Here is a 24,678-nt window from a genome sequence, read left to right on the forward strand (position 1 = left end):
GGCACAGGAATGTTCATGGGCATTCCAGGTTCTGTGTTGGAATGTGTGACCTGGTAGTGGTGGCAGTTGATGACTGGTCCTGCTAAGTTTACGACATAAACTAACGTCTCCACTTGAACCTTCATAACGATGTCTGTGTTGTATCACCTCATGCTATTATAGGCTTCTACAATTTGGAAATAATTTTGTAGGAAGAACTTATGTACAGCTGGACTGATCGTGAGAATGCCGCCTAATGAGCCAACGGACACAGTGGTCGTGCGTAGATAGTGCCTGAATTAGACAACTTGAGGATAAGCAAAACGAGTAGTGTGTGTTTACTTAACTGTGCAGCATTGCGTCTCTGGGCTATTTTGTTGGTTTACAACGGCAAATGGTGTGGAGCAAGTGAGCGGAGTGTTCGTGGCTGAATTTGTCACAATTGCACAAATGTCGGATGGCAAGTTTGACAGTAATACTATAATTTGTTTTTAGGTCTCGGCCTGACGTAAGCAGTGCATGCGCTCCTCTCATCTTACGAGGCTTCTTGGAATCGATATGATTCCAGAAGCCTCTTCTTGGCTAGGCTTTTAGTTTTGATTTGTGCGGTCGTTTTGCGTCACAAATTATGTCAAAGGCAGTGCAATGATTGCACTGAAGGCATGTCAATAGGCGCTTGTTGCCACCCTGTCTCCTTTAAGCCCCGCCCACCAGGATTTGATATTTTACTTGCGGCGGGAGACAGTGTATCCTAATTAGCTGCTACACACTTTTTTGTGATCATTCCCCTTTGGCAAAGGCAGCGCGTGTTTATAATTGCATTTCGCTTTCACTTTAAGAAAGCGCGATGCAATTATAAACAAGCGGCTGCTTTTGCCAAAGCCGAGAGCTTTTTATGTATTTTTTATCTTCCGTTGCACATTTGTGGGAAATCTCACGTTGAAAGGTCTGCTTATTACGGCCGCTCCATCGCATGTGCATTTACCTCCTTACCACAGTACACAAGATGAACTTTTCCTAGCCTTGCCCTTTTTTAAGTCTCAGCCTGCGTAGGCTGCGCTTGCGCAGTCTCGCTGGGGAGATCTTATGTTTTTCAGAGTGGGGATTGAACCCGCCCCTCTTCTCCATTGGCTGGCTTCCTAAACGGAGGCCAGCCATTGGAGGAGAGGGGCGTCTGTCCATTTAAGCCCTGTCTTTTTGGGATTCGGAGGTGTGTTTTTTAGTTTCTTTCTCTCCTCTTCTCATTGGCTGGAATTTTACATCCCAGCCAATGGGAAGAGGAGAGAAAGAAAAACACGCTCCCAAATCCGAAAATGACGGTGTGTTTCTCCGAGGCATTTCTGCTTGACCTCGGAGAAACATGGTGGTGTCATGGCGGAGCTTGCTTGTTTTAACAACCGAAACACGTGCAGCATGGAGCCTCAGACCCTGGAATTAGCATTATGCTGTTTACACATTGACGTTTTGTCCAAAAAGGATCACGTGCCAGGGCTACACTGACATTCTTTGTGTGTGTTGTACTAGGCACCCATATATGGTTCGAGCAAACCTTGTCAGCCTGTGACCGGGGTGAGCCAGTGAGTGGCTCATCCCAGCCGCTCACGTCACAAGATGGCTGCGGGGCCCGGCTCGTTTCCACCTCCCACCCCTCCCTCTCGGTGCGGCAGGCCTGGAGAGCAGCATATCAACACAAATCCTATATTAATCCAATATTGGTAAATGTAACGGAAATAATTAGGCTGTACGCGTTTAGAAATGCGGCTTGGGTGATAAAGTGGGTGGTCTAAACTTACGTGGTCTTTGGTCAAGTGCCGGAGCCGGGATTCGAACCAGAGGACTCGAAATGCAAATGGACACCACAGACTTTACCAAGCACCGCTATGGAAATCACAAGATGACTGCGGGGCCTGGCTCGGTTCCACCTCCCACCCCTCCCTCTCGGTGCGGCAGGCCTGGACAGCAGCATATCAACACAAATCCTATATTAATCCAATATTGGTAAATGTAACGAAATAATTAGACTGTATGCGTTTAGAAATGCGGCTTGGGGGATAAAGTAGGTGGTCTAAACCTACGTGGTCTTTGGTCAAGTGCCGGAGCCGGGATTCGAACCAGAGGACTTGAGATGCAAATGAACATTACAGACTTTACCAAGCGCCGCTATAGAAGTCAAACGCAAGTCACGTTCTGCTCGAGCAGGGCAGTGATAGGGAGTCTGTTGGAAGCGGTGATGTGTAGGGTGGACCAGAGGCCAGGATTTCTAGAACTCCGGGTAAACATTATACGTAAATTTGGCGAAAGAGTGGTTTTATGGCCGACGTCGCACACAACAGAAAAGTGACACCAGAAAACTTTACTGGTCTGGGAAGGGGCTATGAGCTCCTAAACTATACAAACCATAACTATATTACTTTTAATCAGCACTGGGTATACGCAAGCCTAATAGGAGAGTCACAAGGTACTTTTGTATTGTGTAAAACAGTAGCATATGCACATATATATATATATATATATATATATATATATATATATATATATATATATATATATATATATATATATATATTACAACACTTTCTCCGCCTTCAAGGAAACGATGAGCCGCACATGCAGCACAGAGCTTTCAAAGCATTTAATCGAGCAATTGTATATATATATATATATACATATATATATATATATATATACTTTCACACTTCGTCGGTTCAAACGAAACAGACAGCACTCCAAGGTTGTATTTGTGAAGAAGGTTTATTGGCAGACCCCCCGCCCCCTCCGAAAAAAATAAAAAAAAATAAAGTAAAAACAAAAAAAAGTAAAAAATATATATATATATGTATATATATATGCATATGCATATATTTATATATATATATATGTATGTGTGTATATATATATTTATTTAAATACAGATATAAATGCATGCATACATATACATATTGTTGTTTATTTTTGCACAATACATCTATAATAGATTTAACCTAACGCGAGTGCTGGTCCGGTCATTTATTTGACAGTGAAGCTGTATACATATACATATATGCATACATATGCATGTCATGTACATGAACGTTTGAAAAACACTAATAAAAGCAAAGCTAAAAAGCCACCTAATTACAAACAGAATTGCTTTAACTTAACCGAGGGCGAGACCTATTGCATTTTCAATGCTGGTTTCAACGTGTGGAAGATTACGTGTGAAGGGACTTATGGTTGGAGGGTGCATGCGCAATCCACCATTTAAACCATCAAGCAGCGGGGTGTGAGGCATTTGTTTGCTTCGGCGTGTCCAGAGAGAAGAGGAGGAGCGTTCAGAAGCATGCGCACGCAAGCTGAAGTAGCGAATCAGCATGTCTTTCAGTGATGCGCACTCTTTTCTGGTATTGTGGAGTAGAAGCGGCGCATTACAGGTGCCACGATGGGTATGTGTGTCAGTGATGTGCACTCTGCTGGAATTTGATCAAAATATTTACTAAAAAGGCAGAGAAGAAAAAACAAGCCTGTCTCAATTCAGTAATATAAGTTCACAGCTGGCTGATGTGCATTTTTCAGTAAAGGGAAATTGGTGGGTAGTATTCAGTTATACGCACAATTTAAACATCAGATCAACCAGCAAAGAGAGGCACACATTAAACAGCATTTGGCGAGGAATTTTAAAACCACAAATAAATTGTCAATATGCCGAATGTCTATTCTTCTCCAAAGTCTCTCAGGACGTTCATCAATCTAATCTAAAGTTCGTGGTTTCAGGGTATGCCTCGTATAAAGGCAGCACCATTGATGATATATGGCATTGATTAAGAACGTTGTGGATGCTATATGCTGGGATGCACACTATATTTTGTGATGTTGCTAGAGACTTCCTTTGGAGCATGCAACAGTTATTTATTATTTTTTCGTTTGGCCATTTGTGTTTTTAGAATACATTGATGAACGTCCCTAGTGACTTTGGAGAAGAATAGACATTCGGCATATTGACAATTTATTTGTGGTTTTAAAACTTCCCGCAAATATTGGTTTACTCTCCAATAGAGATGAAATGCTAAGGTATTTTTTATCAGTAAAAATTATATTTTTTTATTGGTGTTGGTTTATACTAAATGTGTCCAAATATTGGATCACATGGGCAGCAAAAAAATAGCGTGATATTTATTGGCCGACATTTGAATGTATGTTGACCATAATTTGGCTTTTGCTCTAGAACCATTTAGACTATTGAATACATGAAGACGGATTACCCGTTCATAGGAGTTTGCAACAAAGTATTGTTTATTTAGGTAATGGAGTACATTTATTATATCACCTTTTTTTAATAATGATTAGCACGTGCACGGGTGTAGTTTGAAACGCTGTGTGTCTTCAATGCATCTTGGATGGCTTTCTCTGATTCTCCGCTTCCCCCACTTGAGTTGGTCGTGAAATGCTATTTTTGCAGAATAAACAACACTGAGTTAATAACTCTAGTTGTTGGGTGTGAGCTCTAATGACTTGAAGCTCTTGAACTTTGAGCTCATTTTCATGTGTATGGTTTTGGTCTCTTTCTTTCTGTTTCGGCTTTTTTTATTATTTTGTTTGGAGTGTGGGTGTTTTCATGGCAAGTCACGTTAATTGGTATGTTGAAGACATGAAGGATGACATGCCATGATTTGTTATTGGGTCAAGGGCATAAACAGGATAACTTCACTATAAAGGTGTGAGGTGCTTATTTCATGTGAATTGTGGTTTTGGGTTGTATACTGATTGAACATGTGATGGAATCTGTATAAGATGTTTTAGTGTCATTTTAACAGCCCTGAGGAAGCTCTTTGTGGTTGAAACGCGTTGGCTGTGTGTATCAAGATACAAGAATAAAGAAGATTTCTACACACTCAAGTTTCCAAAAAAAAGATTGTCATCATTTGATTGCATATTATATGCTGTTTAATGTGTGCTTCTCTTTGCTTGTTGTTCTAATAGTTTTTAGGTCTTGTGGCAGTGGACCTACAGAGGTGGGCATGATTTGTGTTTTAATTTCATATGTTGATACTTACAGCGAATATGGAGTAAGTGCGGTAGTAATTAGTTCTCTCACTGCCATTTGTTCTGTTTAAAACAATTTAAACATAATTGCATTTTTTAGTACTAGGAAAAGGAAAAGAACATCAGTTAAGAATAAAGGACAAATACCTATAGTATCAAAGAATACATTTATTTTTTGCAGTGACATGCACACTTTTATCACTGCATGTGCACTCTTTTGCCTACAGTGACGTGCACACTTTAACAAGTCTGTGCTATTGTGTAAAAACACGTGTACTTTTCACTGATGCACACACTTCCATTACCCCAGGTGTACTCGTTTGTTTACCTTGATGCGCACGTTTTAACATGCTTATACTATTGTGAAATGCATTATTCATAATACTGTTTTATTTTGGGTTATGGTGTATTCCTATGCGGAAATTGTTTCATTGGTGTTTGCAGGTACCAACACTGAGTTACTAGAGATATATATTTTTTAATTGTTACATCTGCCCATTATTTAAAAACGTGATTGCAGCCATGGAGGGGGTCAATACACCACTGCTGTTTTTTCAGAAGCGCAGTGCTCCACCCATTAGATGGAAAACCTGGTACATGTTGTTACTAAATATTTAGGAGCTATTGGGGGAAACAGGTATTGCCCAGAAAGGAACCCGTTTTTGTTGGAGCATAATTTGGGATTTGAGAGGCAAGTTATTTATGAACTTTTGCCTCCAGATGAGTGTGATGGTTCAGTGGATGAAAACGAGTAAGATGAATACTGTGCGTAATCTAGAAAAGCAATTTGACGTACAGCCAAGCTTGATTGTAACCAGGCACAAGTTTTTCACCTGGGAGCAGCAGCTGGAGGAGTCAATAGACATGAATGTGGCTGCTTAATGCATTCTGAAAGTGGATTGTGAGTTTGGAGAATTAAAATCTCAATTACTTAGAGATCAGATTGTAGTTAGGTGTTGAGACAAGAAGGTTCAAGAAAAACTACTCACCCAAAATAATCCATCATTCATGGAGACCATTGACATTGTCAAAAGTATTGAGATTTCCCATAAGGCATTCTCGGAACTTGTTAGAAAGGAAAATCTTCGAGTAAGCCTTGTAGCAGACAAAAGCACTAGAGCAAATGATGCATGGAAACAGCGGCCTTTTAAGAAAAAACAAAAAGGATACAAGACAGAGATGAAAAACAAACCCATTTATTAAACAAAATAATATATGTTTTCAGTGTAGATTCTCCAATCATACACCTACAGGACGGCAGTGTTGGCAAAAAGTGCACTTGTCTCATTTGTGGCAATATAGGACACTTTGCCAAGGTATGTCAAAGTAAAAAAGAACAGCGCAGGCATAGTAGCACAGAATGAGAGTGATAAGGAGTGGCATGATTTATGTGGCAGTGATGGAGCAAGGACTCGTAGAAAAGAGACTTGCTCGGAAGCAATACACTCCTTTAACTCAGTAACAAGTATTAAAAACAGTTTTGTGTAAAATGAATGCGCACCACACCAACACAGGGGTTAGTGAAGCTTTCTTATGTGTTTACTATTGGTAATCGTATAAAGGAAGAACTAAAACTGCTTTAAACAGGGAAATCTTTATTGCGCATGCGTCGACTGCATCTACGTAGTGTGACGAGCTGTCGCTTGTAGGGAAATTCTTGCGCATGAGCAGAAGGTACTAATATGGAGTCTTGAAGACTCGCATGTTTGGCATCTGCTTGTTTGAAACTAAATCGAGTGATTTTTACTAATGCTAACGTGGGGATTAGTCTAATAAGTAAACTGGGATAGAGTAGAGATGGCTGGTATACAGTGAAACCATTTATTTTTTAAAGTAACATCTGTCTTTCTGACTTTAGCACTAGTGCGTATTTGGGCCTCTCATGTATGGCTGGAGTGGGCTAAGCCATGTGATATTCGCGCACGGGCACTGAAAGCTAATCCGGGATGATGAAACAAAAGGTTGGAAAGAGGACAAGGTCGCAGAATGCCCGTACCTGAGAACGAAGGGCGAAAAGTTCAACTGAATGGACCTGCATGTTAGAGTTTGAACAAATGTTGCAAATGAAACATGAACTCGGGTGGGAAATAAAAGTTGTGAATAAAAATTAAGGGGATGGATTTGTGAACAATGGAATTATTGAACTGAATGACATATAAGCATGGTGTGATGATCTTCCCCCCCTTTCCTGACCAATCAGATTTAGTACATGCAGAACGAAAGGTATAATTGAGATAGCTTTTAATTAGTTAGAGTTAGAGTTGGAGAGACGTCGATGCTGAGATGCTGTGAGACGTGGTGCTGTCAGAGTAGCGAGAGATGCTGATGCTGGGAGAGATGCTGTGAGATGCTGATGAAGACTCAAATGCAGAGCCTACTATCCTAAATTAATTAGGATTAGACAGAAGATCACGGAAGAATCTTGAGGAGGAAGAGAGTGTCAGAGAGGGGTGCGACGCAGTCGTCAGTATTCTAGAGAGGCCATCTATCCTGTCCTGATTCATGTCCTGAAGTCTTTGTCGCCTTTGGCCAGGGCATTGGTCTTCACACTATTCTTGATAACTATAATTTAGTGCTATTTGCAGATGTTCTTTTCTCTCTGTCCTCTCCTTTTCTGAGCACTGATCATTGCATGAATCCAAAGTATATGTTTGATGATTTAAATTAATTTTCTCTCCTACGAATGACGGTGAATGCAATGTGTATTTGAGATGGTTAACATGCGTTTTGAAATTTAGATAAAGATTTAAAACTTTCCCAAGTCTGTGGTTATTTACCTTAGGTAAAGATCAAGTTAACTTATGTCATTTTCACCATCAACTAGTTCAACTAATGGTCCATCGACCAGAGGAAAGAACTTTTTGATCACTGATAGATTAGTCACGAGTATTGAATAACTAATCTTGAAAACTGTGAAAGCAATGTATCAAACTTTGACTCCAGCGGTTTACTCAATTGTGTGTGTTTATGGGCCCAGGTGAGTATATGGTATTGGAGTATCTGTTGTTGGTACACAGCTGGATCAACAGTACCAAAGAAAAGATGTTGATGGTTCATGAAGGGGATGAGTCAGAGTGTGTGGATCCATATGCTGAGGTTGTTGTTGATGGTAAAAATTAAGTTTATTTGTGAATTCAGGTGCTAAGATGACAATCATTACAGAAGACCTGCTCTTTAACAAGTGGGGTCAAAGGAGCTAATGCCACCGGATATGAGTCCAGTCTCATTTGAAGGAAAACAAATTGACCTTGTGGGTTATTTTGAGACTTCCTTACAGTTTAAAGGCAGAGATATTTTTGGCAAGGTTTATGTGGCTATAAAGGGGTTGAACATACTGGGTTGGTACCACCAAGGTTTGTTTGGGAACACATTGACATCTGGAAGGAAAGTATACGTGTCACTGGTGAATGATGAAAGATAAAGTATGAGCCTAGAAGAATGTGTGTGGATGGAGAAAGATTAAAGGATTTAAACACAAGATTCAAGTGAAGGATGGAGTAGTACCCGTAAAACATAAAATGAGGAATGTCCCTTTTAGTATTAGGGAGGAATTGGCAGAAATGTTGAGGTAAATAACCATGGAAGGTGTGATTGAACCTGTAGGGTCCTCGTTATAGCTGTCACCCTTAGTGATCACTAAGAAGAAGGATGGGGTCCTATGTATTTGTGTTGATTTGAGATGTTTAAACAAAGTTATATGGGTAAACTCACATCCATTGCCATGCATTGATGAAATTGTTACAAGTTTTCTGGGTCAATGGTGTTCAACAAGATTGACTTGGCTTCAGCCTATCATCAAGTCGAGTTAGACCAAGCAAGCAGACATTTAACAGCCTTAATTTTACCAATTGGAACTGTTCAGTTTAGGAGGATGCCTTTCTGGTCGGCTTTGGCTGTATCCGCATTTCAATGCATCATGGAGTCAGGCTTGCAGGGGGCGTGAATGGCGTTGTAACGTTCCAAGATTATATTTTGATTGCAGCAAAAGACCTCATTGAGCATGATAGAGTGTTACAGACTGTACTAGAAAGACTTGACAGGGAAAGTTTAGTGGCAAATGTCAATAAATGTGATTTTGCTAGGCCTAGCATGGAATATCTGAAGCACATTATTTCTGAGGAAGGTGCTGAACCACGCCCAGGGTTGGTTGATGCAATCAGACAGGCACCACTTTCTGAGCCCAAAGAAAATACTTCTTTGTTCCTAGTGGTGTGTGACTTTTACTCAAAAACCATTAGGAATTTTCAGGAAAAAAACGAGAATTTAAGATTGCTACTCAAGAAGTATAGAGTTTTTGATTGAATGAGTCTTACAAAACAGAGTTTGAATCATTAAAACAAGAAATCCGTTCAGCAAGGTTTTTGCACTTTTTCATCCAAATTGTCAATGTTTGATCACTGTGGATGCCAGTAAAAGTAGGTTAGGTCCAACTCTGTCAAAGGTGCAATTAAAAGGACTACTGGTTTTGCTCAAGAGCGTTGTGAGATAATGAAAATATGTTTTCTGTCATTGAGGAGGAGTTACTGGCATGTTGTTGAGCGGTTGAATATTTCAAGAGTTTTGTATGGAGATGAAAATTCACCTTGATGACAAATCACAAACCATTAGTGAACATTCTCAGTGGCAGTGTTATCAAGGATCAAACTCCAAGAATAGCCAGATTAAATTCTAAATTGCTTCAATACCATTTTGACGTATAAAATATTCCAGGTAGAAGAAATGTGAGGGCAGACTATCTGTCTAGAGCACTGCAGGTGAGTGATATGTCACCTTTATTACAGAATGATGAGAACGATTGAGGAACGTCTCACTGCTGCTATTGATGTATGTTGTAAAGGTGGATTTAAGAAAATTGAATGGTTTGAGTGCTTGAAGGAGGATGAGGATCTCAGGTTAGTGCAGAAATATGTGACAGAGGGTTGGCCTAAGTAGAGGTTGTTACATCCAATTTTACAGCCATATTTTAAAGTGGCAGATGAACTGACGTTGGAGAAAGGCAACATGGTCATGAGAGGGAACAAGTTTGCACCACCTAGGCGTTTACGCAGCAGAATAATTTGTGCTGACCATTATGGTAATTTGGGACAGAGAGTGACTTAAATAAAGATAAGATCAGTTTACTGGTGGCCCAATATAGATGCCGAGATTGTACAGGCAGTCTGTGAGTGTGTAACATGTGCTACTAGTGACAAGTCTTTAAAGACATGTACTCCACCATTGCATCCGGTTGAGCTTTTAAGAAGTTCCAGGGTCAAAGCTGGCTATAGATTCAATTGGGCCATTCAGGGTTCTTCCTTGAAATGCAAAGTATGCTTTAGTGGTTGTCGACTATTATGTTATGTTATGTTATGCAGGGGTTTTGTATAGCGTACGGCTACTCAGAAGAGTGTCCCGACGCTTTAGATTGCGCACTAATCTCATAACACAACAGGGAAAATAAGAGACAGAAATAAGAGAAACCTAAAAGGGGCCGAAACTAAGAGGAAAAGAGCCAGGTTTTAAGCCCTTTCCGAAAGGCCAACAAATTAGGACTATTACAGCAAATGGTGAGAGGCTGAATGTGTGCCAGATCCCAACACCAAAGCAGTGACATTGCTTTTACACAAAACTTTATTAGAAAAGTTTTTCCAAATCAATTTGTGTCTGACTGTGTAGTGCAATTTACATACAGTGAAAAAGGAGAGTTTTTGATGGCATGTTATGTGTCTCACAAACGTTTGACAATATATCACCCTAAGGCTAATGGTTTAGAAGAGAAAAAGAACTGAATGTTAGTGGAGTGTGTGCAGTGGTTTCTCAGAAGCTGGACCAATGTATGCAAGGCTGTGGATAGCATTTTGATTTCTCACTGTACCATTTTCAATGGGGTAACGAACAGGACACCTTTTGAAATCATGAGGGGACACTTACCGTCTCTTAATATGGTTCCATCATGGTTGAAAGGGTAGAGGGATAGGTTGGAGCATGAACGTCTCACAGATTATGAAATTCGTTCAAAGGTAGAAATATCACAAATGAAAATATAAAAGTATTTTTATAAAAAGAAATTTGCCAGTGAGACAAAAACAAGGGGCAGAATACAAGTTGAGGACTGAATTTGTGACAAGGAGCCAATTCATGTATACAAAGGGATATCTAAGTTTAGGGATCCCGCTAAGGCAAAGGTAGTCACAGGAAATGCTGTCGGAGTGTGAATGGGCACAAATGGTGGAATATAAGCCAAGTGGTGAAAGTTGCGCGTGAGTATTCTTGTCCAGACAGTACTATTAACCATTTCCAAAGGGAGTGAGGAAGTGCAATGTCATCTAAACAAAGGACAGCTAAGGAAGGCGAAGAACAACAACATACTGCTAGAGAGGGTGATAAGGAAACCTATGAGGTACCCCACTTACTCAGAATATAGATTTTCGAAATGTTGGTATCATATATTAATGGAAACAAATGTATGTTCGTTTTGGAGAACCATTAGAAGGGTTGAGTTATATATGTTTATGTCTACCAATTCTCATCAGACAGGGTTATAGCCTAGATGTAGATCTATTTGTAATTGTAATTATTATGTATGATGTGTTATGGTTTGTAGCTATTAAATGCTTATAGGTTACTCTCAAAGTATTATGTATTAGTGGGAAGATGTTGTGGTGATCTAGTTAGGCCCATGAGGCACAGGAATGTTCATTGGCATTCCAGGTTCTGTGTTAGAATGTATGGCCTGGTTTTATTTTCAACTTTACTGTGCCAAAAATCGAGCTTCAAGCACACTATTTTGCTGTGCTTTTAAAAGCAAATAGCATTCATTTTTAGCTCAAGCACACGTTATCACATTCGAGGAACTGCTTGCCTGTTATACACACACTCTGTCACATTGTGTTTCCTTTGAGATAACAAAATGTGCTTCCCATCTCTCTTCACGTGCAATGTTTCGGGGAAATTTCCTTCCTCTTTTTTACATATGCACGGTAATTAATTTGCACCACTTCCAAACATTTAAGTTATTTTATAAATTAAAATTAAACAGTTTTTTTCCACTAAACATGATGAGTATTTACTATCGTATTACCAATTACCCACCTCACCTATTACCTAGCACTACCCAACCCATTCTCTATATTATGAACCATCAATCCCCCCATAAAAAGTGGTGTTCACTATATCATAATACGTTTTAAGACAGCTGTTGTTTGTGTTGCTACTTCCCTTCCATTTCGCATTTTAATTCAAAGCCGATACCATCCGTCACGCATTAGTAAATAACAAAATAATAATGCCTGCTTCACAGCAATTTAGAATAAGACTTTAAACATACTGTACAACCACAGTGCTGTATAACCCAGCTAAAATAAAATAAACTAATAGCTCACCCAGAGGCCAGACTTATTATTTTTGCCAATGCTTGTTATCATATATTGTCATTTTTAGGTCGAGCCTAGAACAGCTCTTGCCCTGTTGTTGTTGCTCGACTTATTGTAAAGGGGATCTCAAAAGTGCTACCCAGCCTTTGCTTGCTGGCTACAAGCATGAGTGCACGTGTGCGTGTACGTGCGGCCATTTGCTTTTCCCGCCTATCTGTTTTTCCTGCCTTTCCTTTCCTCATGGCGCCTCTCAAAAATGCTCCTCCCCCTCCCCCACCACTGAGCACTTCTCACGGCCTCGGGGCCGTGTCACCATCGATCACTTTCACGGCCGCGCGGCCGTGTTTTCCCATGTTTGTTGACATCGCTTTTTTTTCCTTTCCATCCGTCATTTCAAGATTGTTACAACTTCTGTTGCTGAGCCCTGGGTGCTATATATTGCATCTGATAATTTCCATACCCTGCAATCAGGGATTTTTTTAGCTGAGATAAGTATTGCAACCCCCTCGGGTCAGTCCTAATGAGGGCCTCAGCCAAACCCTCACAGAGCTTGTCTACATATACATTAAACGGAGACTCATATTAAAGGATAGTGAACAATTACAGTGCATTTAACTCTCTGGGGCAGGCTTGTGTGTAGTACTGTCACATTCCAAAGCTAATTAAAAAGCTTAGCCGGCTTCAGCAAACCTAGCGCCACCTGCAGGCCCTCGCTGTTCGTCTCAGACTCTCCTTCTTCAAAGGGCAGCAGAGTGAGCTGTGATGACGTATTCATAATTGTTTACAGGGGTCGCAGAAGCTATATAACACCTGTCACATGCTCACTCCTGTTAATGACGTGGTTCTTTATGTACGCGTTTGTGTCCTACTTTAATGTGACATTTCAGGAGCAGCGACAAAGACGCTTTAGACTTGTCAAGCTACACGTTTTTGGCTAATTTAACCATTTTGCAGCCTTCTCAGTACCCTTTTCTAAGTGTACAGTTCCGTGACGATAGTGATGCTAATGTAGGAAAATATTGACATGCTCCTTTCTGTGAGGCATTTTCATGAAAAAGTTGACATTATTTTGCTGCAGTGTTAACTCGCCCCTCTCCGCCTCCCGTCTGTACAACTTCTGGTTTCGGGTCCTTTTTCTAAGCCGAAGAGGCTTTTGCTGACCAATTCCTACACTATCAAAGGTGCTTTAAGCACTATGGCTTTATATTGTTTTACCAACACTTGGTTTTCTCCTTTCATGGCATCGCCTTCCTTAAACATGCTGTTAATAAAAAAAAGTGATGATACTATGTAGTATTTTTTTTAGCAATTCAAATTTGTAAGATTTTTTTAGATCTGTGTATTGTTTTATGACATCTAACTTAGCACAGTGTTCATCCTTCCAGAAATCTCTCACTATAGTTGCAGAATTGAAGTAGTCTGTGGCTCATATGCTTGTGCTTTTTTCATTGCCTAACCTCAACATCTAGTTAACAACAAACAGTTTTTTAGCTCCCGCCCTCACTCTACCGCCCTCACTCTACCACTCTACCGCCCTCAGCCTACCGCCCTCACTCTACCACTCTACCGCCCTCACTCTATCACTCTACCGCCCTCACTCTACCGTCCTCACTCTTCCACTCTACCACCCTCACTCTACCACCCTCACTCTACTGCCATCACTCTACCACTCTACCGCCCTCACTCTACCACTCTACCGCCCTCACTCTACCGCCCTCACTCAACCATTCTACCGCCCTCACTCTACCGCCCTCACTCTACCGCCCTCACTCTACCGCCCTCACTCTATCGCCCTCACTCTATCGCCCTCACTCTAACGCCCTCACTCTACCGCTCTCACTTCACCGCTCTCACTCTACCGCCCTCACTCTACCGCCCTCACTCTACTGCCCTCACTCTACTGCCCTCACTCTACCGGCCTCACTCTACCGCCCTCACTCACTCTATCGCCCTCACTCACTCTATTGCCCTCAATCACTCCATCGCTCTCACTCTATCTATCGCCCTCACTCTATCTATCGCCCTCACTCTATCTATCTATCTATCTATCTATATATCTATCTATCTATCGCCCTCCCTCACTCTATTTATCTATTGCTCTCCCTCACTCTATATATCGCCCTCCCTCTATCTATCTATCGCCCTCCCTCTATCTATCGCCCTCCCTCTATCTATCGCCCTCACTCTATCTATCTATCGCACTCCTTCTATCTATTGCCCTCCCTCCCTCTATCTATCACCCTCCCTCTATCTATCGCCCTCCCTCTATTGCCCTCCCTCTATTTATCTATCACCCTCCCTCTATCTAACTATCGCCCTCCCTCTATCTATCTATCACACGAACGCTATCTATTGCATCACCACAGCATCACTCAGCACCACCACAGCATCACTCGGGGGCACGACAACATCACTATGCGGTACCCCAGCATTACTCGTCGCCACTGCAACATCACTCAGCGCCACCACAGCATCAATCTGTGCAACCATTCAACAACAACTGGTTCAAATATGTTCTCTCAATGTTTTAAGCTTTAATACAAATGTCACAAAAAGATGTTATTATTTCACTTCTGTTCTTGGAATACACTGTTCATAATCTTCACAAAAGTTATTTACAAAAGTTTAAGCTATTGCCATTATAAATTACAATAACTTTTATTTAAGTATTAAATATTTTAAAAAAATAAAAGCCATTGTTATTTGTAATATCAATACATCTAAGTCACGTAAATACAACACATATTGCATTACAATGCTATAGGTGTCACATTTGCAAAAGTTAAAGCTATTAATTTAGCTATTTTCAAAACCAACACATAAATACAAAATGTGTCATTTACAATACCAATAGCTCAAACTTTCCTAATGCGAGACCTATTGCATTGCAAATGCTTGTTTTAGAAACAGAACGCGCAGGCAGGCTATCAGTCATTGAACAGATCTTCCTGGCCCCGCCTGGTTTCTGTCGCCACGTTATAACCTCAAATTGTGTTTTCCAAGAGAATTCCGTTTACTTTTCCAATACCTCTGCCTTTAAATTATGTTTTTTTTTTCATAGTTGTTATTTTCGTCATGCCTCTAAGGCGTTTCTTTTAGTCTTGAAGCGAATTAAAATCGAGAAAGAGAGTGACAGACAGCTACCACCAAAGACAAACTCACCAATTGAAGCTCAATATTTTCTTCTGCAGCCAATTAGCGCAAAGCTGGGCGGTTCCTATACTGAAGGGCCGAGGAACCTAGTAAGCAGTCGACCGTTGCTGCTGCGTCTGTTACGTTCACACAGTGTCGACGATCTGCAAGTGGTGAGGTAAGATGGCGGCTGTGGGAAGAGGCCCAAGGGCGGAGAAGGCCACGAGGGAACTAGCGCCCAGAGGGGAAAAGGATAGGGCGGAAAAAAACACCGCGAGTAAGGTTAGACAGTCTACGGCGTTATTAAGGGCCTTTTGTTGTAAACTGTGATGGTACCTGACCACGAGGTGACTAAGGCGGCGAAATAAACTGATAAAGACCCAAAGTAGAAAGTGCGACGAATTCATGCGTGTCTTAGAAACCATAGTGTATGGCCAACAAGTAATTGGGTTAGAGAACAAAGCGAGAAGAGAGAGGCCACACTATACATTGGGAGGGGATAGACGGTACGGTAAGGATAGCGGGGGCTGTAATTTGAAACCCCGCCCCCTGTAAAGGAGCTAAGCTTGATAATAAAACATCCGGATAAACGCTACATATATTAAACTTTTAAAACATCATTTTGTTGGTTCAAATGCATATTCTCAAAACACGATCTTGATCTATTTTGTACAGCAATAGAAAACTTCACAGGAATACAAATATAATTGCTCCCTAAACGTGTCTAATATTCTCAATATATCCAGAGCTTTTTTTTGCCACCTCTGGAGCTGCCTATTCTTCACCTTTTTTCTTATTTTATAAGTGGCGCAAGAGGCTTGTAAATGAGCCCCTCATTAAATGAGTTAAAAGAACGGTCGAAGTAGAACGTGGGCTCTCGTTGAGAGGTTTATCGGTGCGTGTCTTTGCCAGTTGCCCCATAAACAATAACACATTCTCCTACGGACCCTCGGGCAAGGTGTACAGAATTTGAAGCGTCAATTTTACTTTTAACGTTATCAAAGTACTCCATTTTCTATCCGTTTTATGCTCTTTTAATCACTAGATAAGAATGTAACTGGGTACTTTCCTAGAGATGGTCACTGACTTGATAGCTGAAGAAAATGTATATTATTCCAGAGTATAATGACGTGGTAATGCATGTAATCTAGGTAAAGGCCCTTGAACCTAGTCAAAAAACATTATTTCAGATGTGGGTGATACATGCGCCACAAAGGATTGTTGTACTGTTGCTTGATCCAATGCACGTTCATTAATTATACAAGCAATTCCCAATTCATATAGGGCACGTATTACTATTTATTATTATGTGTCCATGATTTCATGTCCAAATTATTCACGGTCAGGCAACACGTGTTTCTTCTCCCTGTCTAGCGGCTCGCAGGCCTATGGCTTTCTCAAAGCTTTATTTGTATAAGTCTAAAATTTAAAAACGTCAATTTTTGGGTGGATTTGGCTGTAGCGCTATAGTAAAATACTTACATATTTTGCTGCAGATTTACAGTGAAAGTGACTCGTTGCATTCTGCAAGCCATTTGGCTGCGCCGCACTGAGTCACTTTCAAAGCACAGGGATGTGATATATTTACAACAATGATGTCGCATCTCTGTGCTTCCCCTTGCGCATGAACTGCAGTCATGTGCAGGCACCATGGTGTAAGGATGCCTGCGTCATGGGGAGATTGTTTTTGTGCAGGAAGGTACCTATTCCTGCCCAAAATAAATCACTACAGGCATTTTCCTCTTTCAATGTGTGCTGGAGAATGCAGCACGCATTAAAAGAGAATAAAACGAGAAATTATAACCTTTCACCTTGTTGCCTCTCTACAGGCGTGGTATTCACATGCATTTCCAGATTTACGAGGAATCGTAAATCTGGAAATGTCTGGTTCCAACGGGAGTTGCGTGGAACACCCACAGCAACACCCATGGAACGCCCCTTCCACGCAAAGTGCTGCGTGTAAAGGGGCCATATTTACAAGGACTGAAAAAGTCACTCAGGGTGGCTTTTACTGTCCTTGTAAATATGGAGCAGTAAAACGTGCCACCAGTACGTCACAAAAAGTGACGTACTGGTGGCGCAGGGGGCTTGTAAATATTGCCCTCCCATTGTAAAGATGGGCATGATGTTAGCAGGTACTCTTGAATGTGTCTTAACTAATTACACCGCCCAAATTATTTTCCTAAATATCTTCTACGGATGTGCAGATGCTCAGGGCCACTGGAATTGTGCGGCCTCAGAATTTTTGGTATAATTGTAGTTTTGCTACAAAATCTATCACAGGCTGCATTCAGCATGTTTGGTATAATTGTAGACGTGCCACACAATCCATCACAGGCTGAAAAATCTGCAGATTTTAACACAAAAATTGTATCAAACTCAAACGATTCAAAGGTTACTTAAACGCAGCAACATGTGTTGCAGCGCAGTGGAAGATCCTTTGCGAAAGTTGACCTTTTGGTTGCGTGTTGCTTCCATGGCTTGTTAAACTGGTACTAATGAGATGCAACCAATGCTGAGACCATGTTAACAAGTGTAATGTAAACTAAATGTATGTAGCGCACTATCACCCAACATGCATCCTGGCACTGAGAGAGTACCTTGTTGGTATATGGCGTAGTTGATCGGCCACCCTAAAATGAGGCATACAGATTACATTTTAAGGGGGGCAGGGAACCGAACTGAGTGGAAGAGGTGTGGCGCCGCGGCCAGGGCGACTGACGCTGGAATCTGGGGACCACGGTTCGATCCCCGGCGGCAGGTCAGCCCAGCACCATGTGACTCTGGGCAATAGCTCGCTTAATCTTCCCGACGGCCCCCCAGCGCCTAGAGACCCTTACGGGTGATTGTGCGCTTTAAAAAAAAAAAACTGAGACCACAGGATGGATCGGTGACACTACATCTAAGTATAGCAAGCACTGGCAATGCAGTTTTTTTAATGAAAGCATTGTCAAGCCAGACCCAAAAAAATGTATATTAGTGACTGCCTCCCATCTGTGCAACTGCCAGAGGAAAAAAATATATCTCCAGTTATCTAAGCGACTTTAATAGCGTCTCCGTGGCTTGCGTGTTCCCCTTTAAAGTTCTGGCTAAATAAACAAAGTGGTTGTAGTTGTGTGGATGGAAAGCACTTTTTTTTTAATTTAAAGGAACACACAACTTTTACTCAATGATAACATGTACTCCTGGCTCTCAACATGTGGACGGGGTCAAAGGCCCTCTCCTGGTGGGTGTCACATAATTGTCGACAAAATAATTAAGTAATGCTGTCACAAAATGAGCTGCAATATACCTTTTCTTGCTGCATAGGTGTTTTTAGAGTGCCGGGCAGGTAGAGGTAAAGGGTCAGGCTGGGCTGACTAGGATAGGATGTATGTATTTAACGAGCTACCTAACCACATGCATTTACTCTTCACAGTCAAAAAGGTGAGCGTTGCCTTAGACTAATTATTAATTTGTTCAGGCCAACCCTCACCTCGTTTTTGATTGTGAAGAGTAAAGTGATTGTGCTCTAAAATTTGCTTGAAAATGCACCATTTGCTGACTCATTTTTCAAAAATGTCTCGGGGTAACCCTCCGAACCCTCCCTACATTGTTCGCCGCAGTGGACTCCAGGATACATTTTTTGCCCTACCACTTTCAAATGTCAATAGCCGCCACTGCACCCAACCCTCACTGGGCACGGCCTTAGGCTTTGCGGAGCAGGGTTGAGTGCCAGCCCCCGCTATAAGTAAGGGTTGGCTGACTTGGCTCGTAGTGCACTGCCCCTTGACTGGCCTTTAAACGTGCGTTTCCTCCTCTGATTTGGCTTGCTAAATATTGTGGTTTCTGTCAGAAGCGGAGGTTGGAACCTTGTCAGGCGGAAGCAGCGTGCTCCTAGGTATGTAGCATGCTACCGCTGTTAGTTTTAGGGAAATCATGTGGCGCACACTGGCGAGGGAGAGAAGTCAGTGCACGGAGGCAAAGTAATTACATAGCACAACATGCTTTTCATAACGTATGCTAGGGGTAGCAGATGCTCGCGTCACTCCTGGCTGTTAAATCAAGATCCGTTTAGTGTGCTTCGACAAAGCCAGGTTTTGGAAGTGATATGGGGTACTATTGTATCACCTGCTCTCTATTGTGGATACTTTTAGAGCTGGATGAGAAGAGAAAATAAACGTCATTAGACGGGTGGGAGTGAAGAACTCAGGGGAGAAAGGGCAGTCTTTGCAGACTGGCTCCACATAGTTGGTACTTAAACTGCGCAATAGAGGTACTGGTAACCTGGTACTTTATTGTTGTTCCCTCTTGTGTTCCTATTTTTAATAGGAGGATGAACAGGATCCGGATCCACGTGCTGCCCCCCAACCGGGCACGCCCTTCCACAGCAACAAGACTTCAGGAGCCCCTGGCCTGCGCCTTTACCCACCGCTCCTGCTCCCACCCCCGTCTGGAAGGCTTCGACTACTGCCTCAAGCATATCCTTGAAGACCGCAACGCGCCCTTTAAGCAGTGCAGTTACATCTCTTCGAAGAATGTGCGCCGATGCCCATACGCTGCGCCCAAGCCTGAGAAAAAGGATGGGTGTGTTTATGCATTGTGTAAGAAAGCTGGTGGGGAGCCTCGGCAGAGGGGGTACCAACAGGCTGCTCATCTTACCAGTGTTTCTGATGCCCCGCCGTCCGTTTGATAATTACAATTCAGAGATAAGCACATTGATAGAAAGCAGTGGACAGAGGGTTGCACTAGGGAGTTACTTTAGTCATGTTTGCTTTTTTGAGAACTCAAAATCTTCAGACACATTGAGTTTAACATTCCTAACTCCATATTTTTTTCTCTCCAAACCAGAACATCTGGTGTATTGTTTGTAATTAACTATTCACATTGGGGGATGGGGTTGTGGGCAAAGAATCTAAAGCTGACGTCTGCAGTGCTTGTGAATGGACATGTCATGCTGGGCTTTAAGCTAGCCATGGTATCCATTGGAGAAAGTTAGGTGGCCAGTGTTTGCAACATGCTGAGTCTGGCAGAGTGGGTACCATAGTAGCCAGCAAGTTCAGTCTGGGCTTTGAAATGGAGTGATGCATGCTTAAGAATGAGCGGATTAGAGGTTCTTAATTAGAGTCAAAAGCCAAGGAAATAAAATGAGAATTGGGCCAATGTTTCTAACTGGTTGTCAGGGCAGAGTAGTTGGCACTGGTTTTCATGCACTTTGTTCTTTTCTTGTTCCTGCAGTGTGTCCTTCTGTGCCGAACATGCACGCAGGAATACCTTGGCCCTTCGTGCCCAGTTGAAGAAGTCCAACCCAAGACCAAGTAATGAGTCCCTGCTGTGCCAGCTGAGCACCTATACCCGGACCGAGCTGGGTACCCAGACGCAGGAGGCAAGCCGCAGCGAGGCCAGTAGGATCTTGGGTAAGAGGCCATCACTATAGCTTCTGTACTGGTAGTGGTGATGTCTGTCTGTCCACAAGTGCCTCGTACGCCCCCTTAGACATTTGTATTTGTAAGACATCCCATATTGTTTAGTGGATGATGTATTTAATGTGGTCTTCCACCACTCCATTATCATGCCCTCCTCACACACTCGCACTTTGGCACTTCCTAACATCACATGGAAGCTTGAGCCTGCGGGTCCCGTCGTTCTGTATTCAGTGGGTGTCTTGTATACTTTAGGCATAAAGTGTATGGTTACCTTTGCAAAAGCAGTTCAACTCCAACTGCTTTTGTACCAAGGCCAATAGTTGGATTATCTGCACCTCAACCGTTGGTACTTTTACCCCTCATGGAACTTAGAGTTAGCACTATAACAGTTAGGTATATTTTAATTCTGTCTTTCAGACGAAGACAGCTGGAGTGATGGAGAGCAAGACCTGGTGTCTGTGGATCAAACGTGGCGAGGGGATCCTGACAGTGAAGCGGACAGCATTGACAGTGACCAGGAAGACCCCCTCAAGTAATCCATGTGTGTCTGAACCTTGTTTTGAAATATCAGAGTCCCGAGTGGAAGCACAGTAGGCAATCTCTCTCCTTCAGGATATTTTGTTGTGAGGTCTGATCTTCGAGGGTTTGTCCATATGTTTCTTAACTTGTGTAGAAAAATGTTTTCGCAGTTAATAAGCCCTGAAATCCGAGCTTACTGTAATGATGCCCAGTATTGAATTTTAAAGATGAAATACAGACTTGGCCTTGTTGGGTTTTGAACCCTTGACCTGCACGTCCCATCATGTCTGAAGCGAGAGTTCATATTGCTGAGTCATCTATATAGCTGTTATTTCTATTCCTTCTTCCTCCTTGCCTTTGAGCGGATTCCACTCCTTGGGTAAATATCCTGCTGCCTGGGGTAGTTGTAGGCATGCCTGAGTGGATTATCTCCATATTATGCTGTCAACAAAACTCACTAGAAGTGGATTTTGCAGAGTGTTTTCATATATACTAGATTGTACTATTGTTTTCTTTAAATTAAGTTAGGGGCTGTTGCAGGATCCGCTCTCTGGAGACCAGTGTAATTGGCATTTGAATGCTTATGTTTAAGTGTAAGTGTAATTGCATTGGTTGCAGTTCTTACTTTCAGAAACATTTTTGTCGGAGATATTTATTTCAGTGCTGTACTTTAGGGGACCTATTTATATATTTTAAATTCTCCAACAGTTACTACTTCGGATGCTTTTAATTTGCTGACACATAAACCTCATCGGCCCCACGCAGCCCCTAACACCTTCAATCCCTGCCACTTAACCCCCTTACCACACCTAAACTACTAATCCCTGAATCCTAAAAGCCCTTTCTACTCCAAAATTTCAGCATCCCTGAACCATAAATTCAATCACTAACCCTAACTCACCCATTCTTGAATCCTAAAAAATCCTCCCTGCCCTTTAACACCATTCATCCATCCATGACCCATAGGAATTCCTCCTCGCCCGTTGCTACTCAACCCTAATCTTTAAAACCCTTCACAACCCTAAGCTCCACCAGTTCCTGAACCCTAAAAACTCTACTCCGTCCCAGTTGCTACCCATAATTGAACCCTAAAAGCCCTCACTGTCCTAAACTCGGCCATCCATGAACCCTAAAACTTGTCAATACCATTGCACTGCACCCACCCCTGAAACCTCGCACCTAAACGCCACTCCGCCATGAATCCTAAAACCCCTCACCACCCTAAACATTACCCATCCCTGAACCCAACCACTCCACAGTAGTCCTAAACTCCACTTTAGTTTAATGTAATTTTAGGGATTTTTCTTACAATTATCTTTCCTCTAAAGTGTTTCCTTTGAGTTTCGATTTTTTTTTATTTCCTTAAGTGTTTACCTAAAATTGTTTTTTCAACGTTTAGGTTTCTCAAATTTTGTTTTGCATTAATTCGCACACATCAAGCTCTGCTTTTCTGTTATTTTTGTGGCTTGCTTTATATTGAAGTTGTTGGATGCACTGGTTTGTTCTAGGCACGCTGGGGTGTATACAGCGGAGGAGGTAGCACTTATAATGCGGGAGAAGCTCATTCGCTTGCAATCTCTCTATATTGATCAGTTCAAACGTCTGCAGCACCTTCTGAAGGAGAAGAAACGCCGCTTCTTACACAGCCAGAGTGAAGACTTGGAAACGATGGGTAGGTAACTTGTGCTACATGCGGAGAACTCTAGCAGCCATGCAGGGTTAGTGAATTAAATTGTGTGTCCTTGAAGATAGGATATCAACCAATCTCCACAGCACGGTCTTCCCATTGCTTCCTCGGCAGATTACAACTTCTTATTGACGTGTGAACTTAAAGCGGTCAGTCTGCCATGTTTACTTCTCTTGTCCAGTGAATTGTACTCGACGGGTTGGCACGTATCCTAGTGATGGGTGATATCTAGAAGAGAAAGTAAAGTACAGTCGGGGCTCATGGTTTTAGGGCTTTGCTTGTCAACACTGCCTCAGCATTAGTACAATCTGGCCACTGTTCATTATTTCCACAATAATTATGTATTGGCAAATTTGATATAATGAATTACAGGCAAAGCCCCTAGATGTCAGCCTTTTGTCCTATTGGCATTGCCACTGCTTTTTGCTAGCGTAGCTAACAACGAAGCTTTTTGCTAGCGTAGCTAACAACGAAGATTGGCTTTTTTTTAAGGATTCTTTTTTCTGTATGTGCCGTTGTCATCTCCACCTTATGAAGCGGCACAAACGGTATATTTCTTCCTAATATGGCTCTCCACTGGAGGCCATAGATGTTTTATATTTCTCTCTGCTTCCCATGCATCTTTTAAACTGCGTACTTTGTTGCTCTCTGGTGTGCCCTTCCTTCTGTATTTGCGCCCTTCCTTATGTATTTGCAACAGCCCACTTTTTTTTCTTTCTAATGTACCTTTCGCTTGCTTTCCACAAGATGAAGCTGAACATTTTTCTTTCCTCTTGAGCAGCATACCACTTGTTTCTCCACGCCCTACTCACTTTCTGAGCCCAGCTCACTGTTTGTACCCGTTCCTCGCTCTCCATTGTAAAAGACCGAGACTTTACATTGTTTTCCTTCTCGCTGAAACAGCATCCCTGTTTCTGCAGTGTGCTCTATCCTTCTGTCTGTGTGAAAGCTATAAACATTATTGTATTTGTCTTTTCTAATGTCTATGGAAGAGGATGGTGCTTTTCTACCTAATACAGTACACCCTTTCGCTTATTTGTTTCTCCAGCGCATCAACAGACCTTTTTTCCTCATAATTGTGCTAGACGTTCGCTCTTATCTGCCCTTTCCTTTCCACAGGCAGTAGCCTCCTCACGGGACCCGAAGGACTTTCACTCAAGGAGCGCGAGAATCTGAAACGCTTGAAAGCCCTCCGGCGTTACCGCCAGCGCTACGGCGTGGAGGCTCTCCTGCACCGGCAGCTGAAGGAGCGTAGGATACTGGCGACGGAAGGGTCTGCTCAACAGGTACCATTGTGTCTCCGTGTTGTACGTGACTCTTCCATGTCGGAGTAGGTGCCCATTGTGCTGGTCTTGTGTGTGTGGAACTAGGCCGATGTTCTGATCAGGTCGGAGAGTTTTTTTCGCGTAAGATTGTGGCATCCACTTGGCACAAACCCCAAGCTGCTGGCCACCATGCCAGACGAAGGTATTCAATATGAAGTCATGCCATTTTAGTTTTGTGTTTCTGTTAGTGACTTGTCTTTCCGATTTCTTCTTTATATATTACTCTATAGTTTGTTAGTCTTACCTTTGCAACTTGGCAG

The 24,678-nt window shown here is 42.1% G+C and overlaps 1 protein-coding gene across 2 annotated transcripts in view; it reads left to right on the forward strand.

The window, feature by feature from the left end:
- Positions 1–15,530: 15,530 nt before the first annotated feature.
- The window catches only part of KANSL2 (KAT8 regulatory NSL complex subunit 2), a 31,410-nt gene continuing 22,262 nt past the window's right edge, over positions 15,531–24,678 (forward strand). Inside the window, exons 1-6 of one of the 2 annotated variants that reach the window (XM_078685926.1) lie at positions 15,531–15,660; positions 19,794–20,048; positions 20,700–20,878; positions 21,305–21,419; positions 22,915–23,078; positions 24,213–24,379. In XM_078685926.1, coding sequence (XP_078542052.1) covers positions 19,798–20,048; positions 20,700–20,878; positions 21,305–21,419; positions 22,915–23,078; positions 24,213–24,379 — 876 coding nt within the window. In that variant the 5' untranslated portion in view covers positions 15,531–15,660; positions 19,794–19,797. Of the gene's footprint in view, positions 15,765–19,793; positions 20,049–20,699; positions 20,879–21,304; positions 21,420–22,914; positions 23,079–24,212; positions 24,380–24,678 lie in introns of both variants that reach the window. The other variant, XM_078685935.1, reaches the window with a different exon arrangement.

Source organism: Lissotriton helveticus, chromosome 1_1 (assembly GCF_964261635.1).
Source record: "Lissotriton helveticus chromosome 1_1, aLisHel1.1, whole genome shotgun sequence".
Classification (NCBI taxonomy): domain Eukaryota; kingdom Metazoa; phylum Chordata; class Amphibia; order Caudata; family Salamandridae; genus Lissotriton; species Lissotriton helveticus.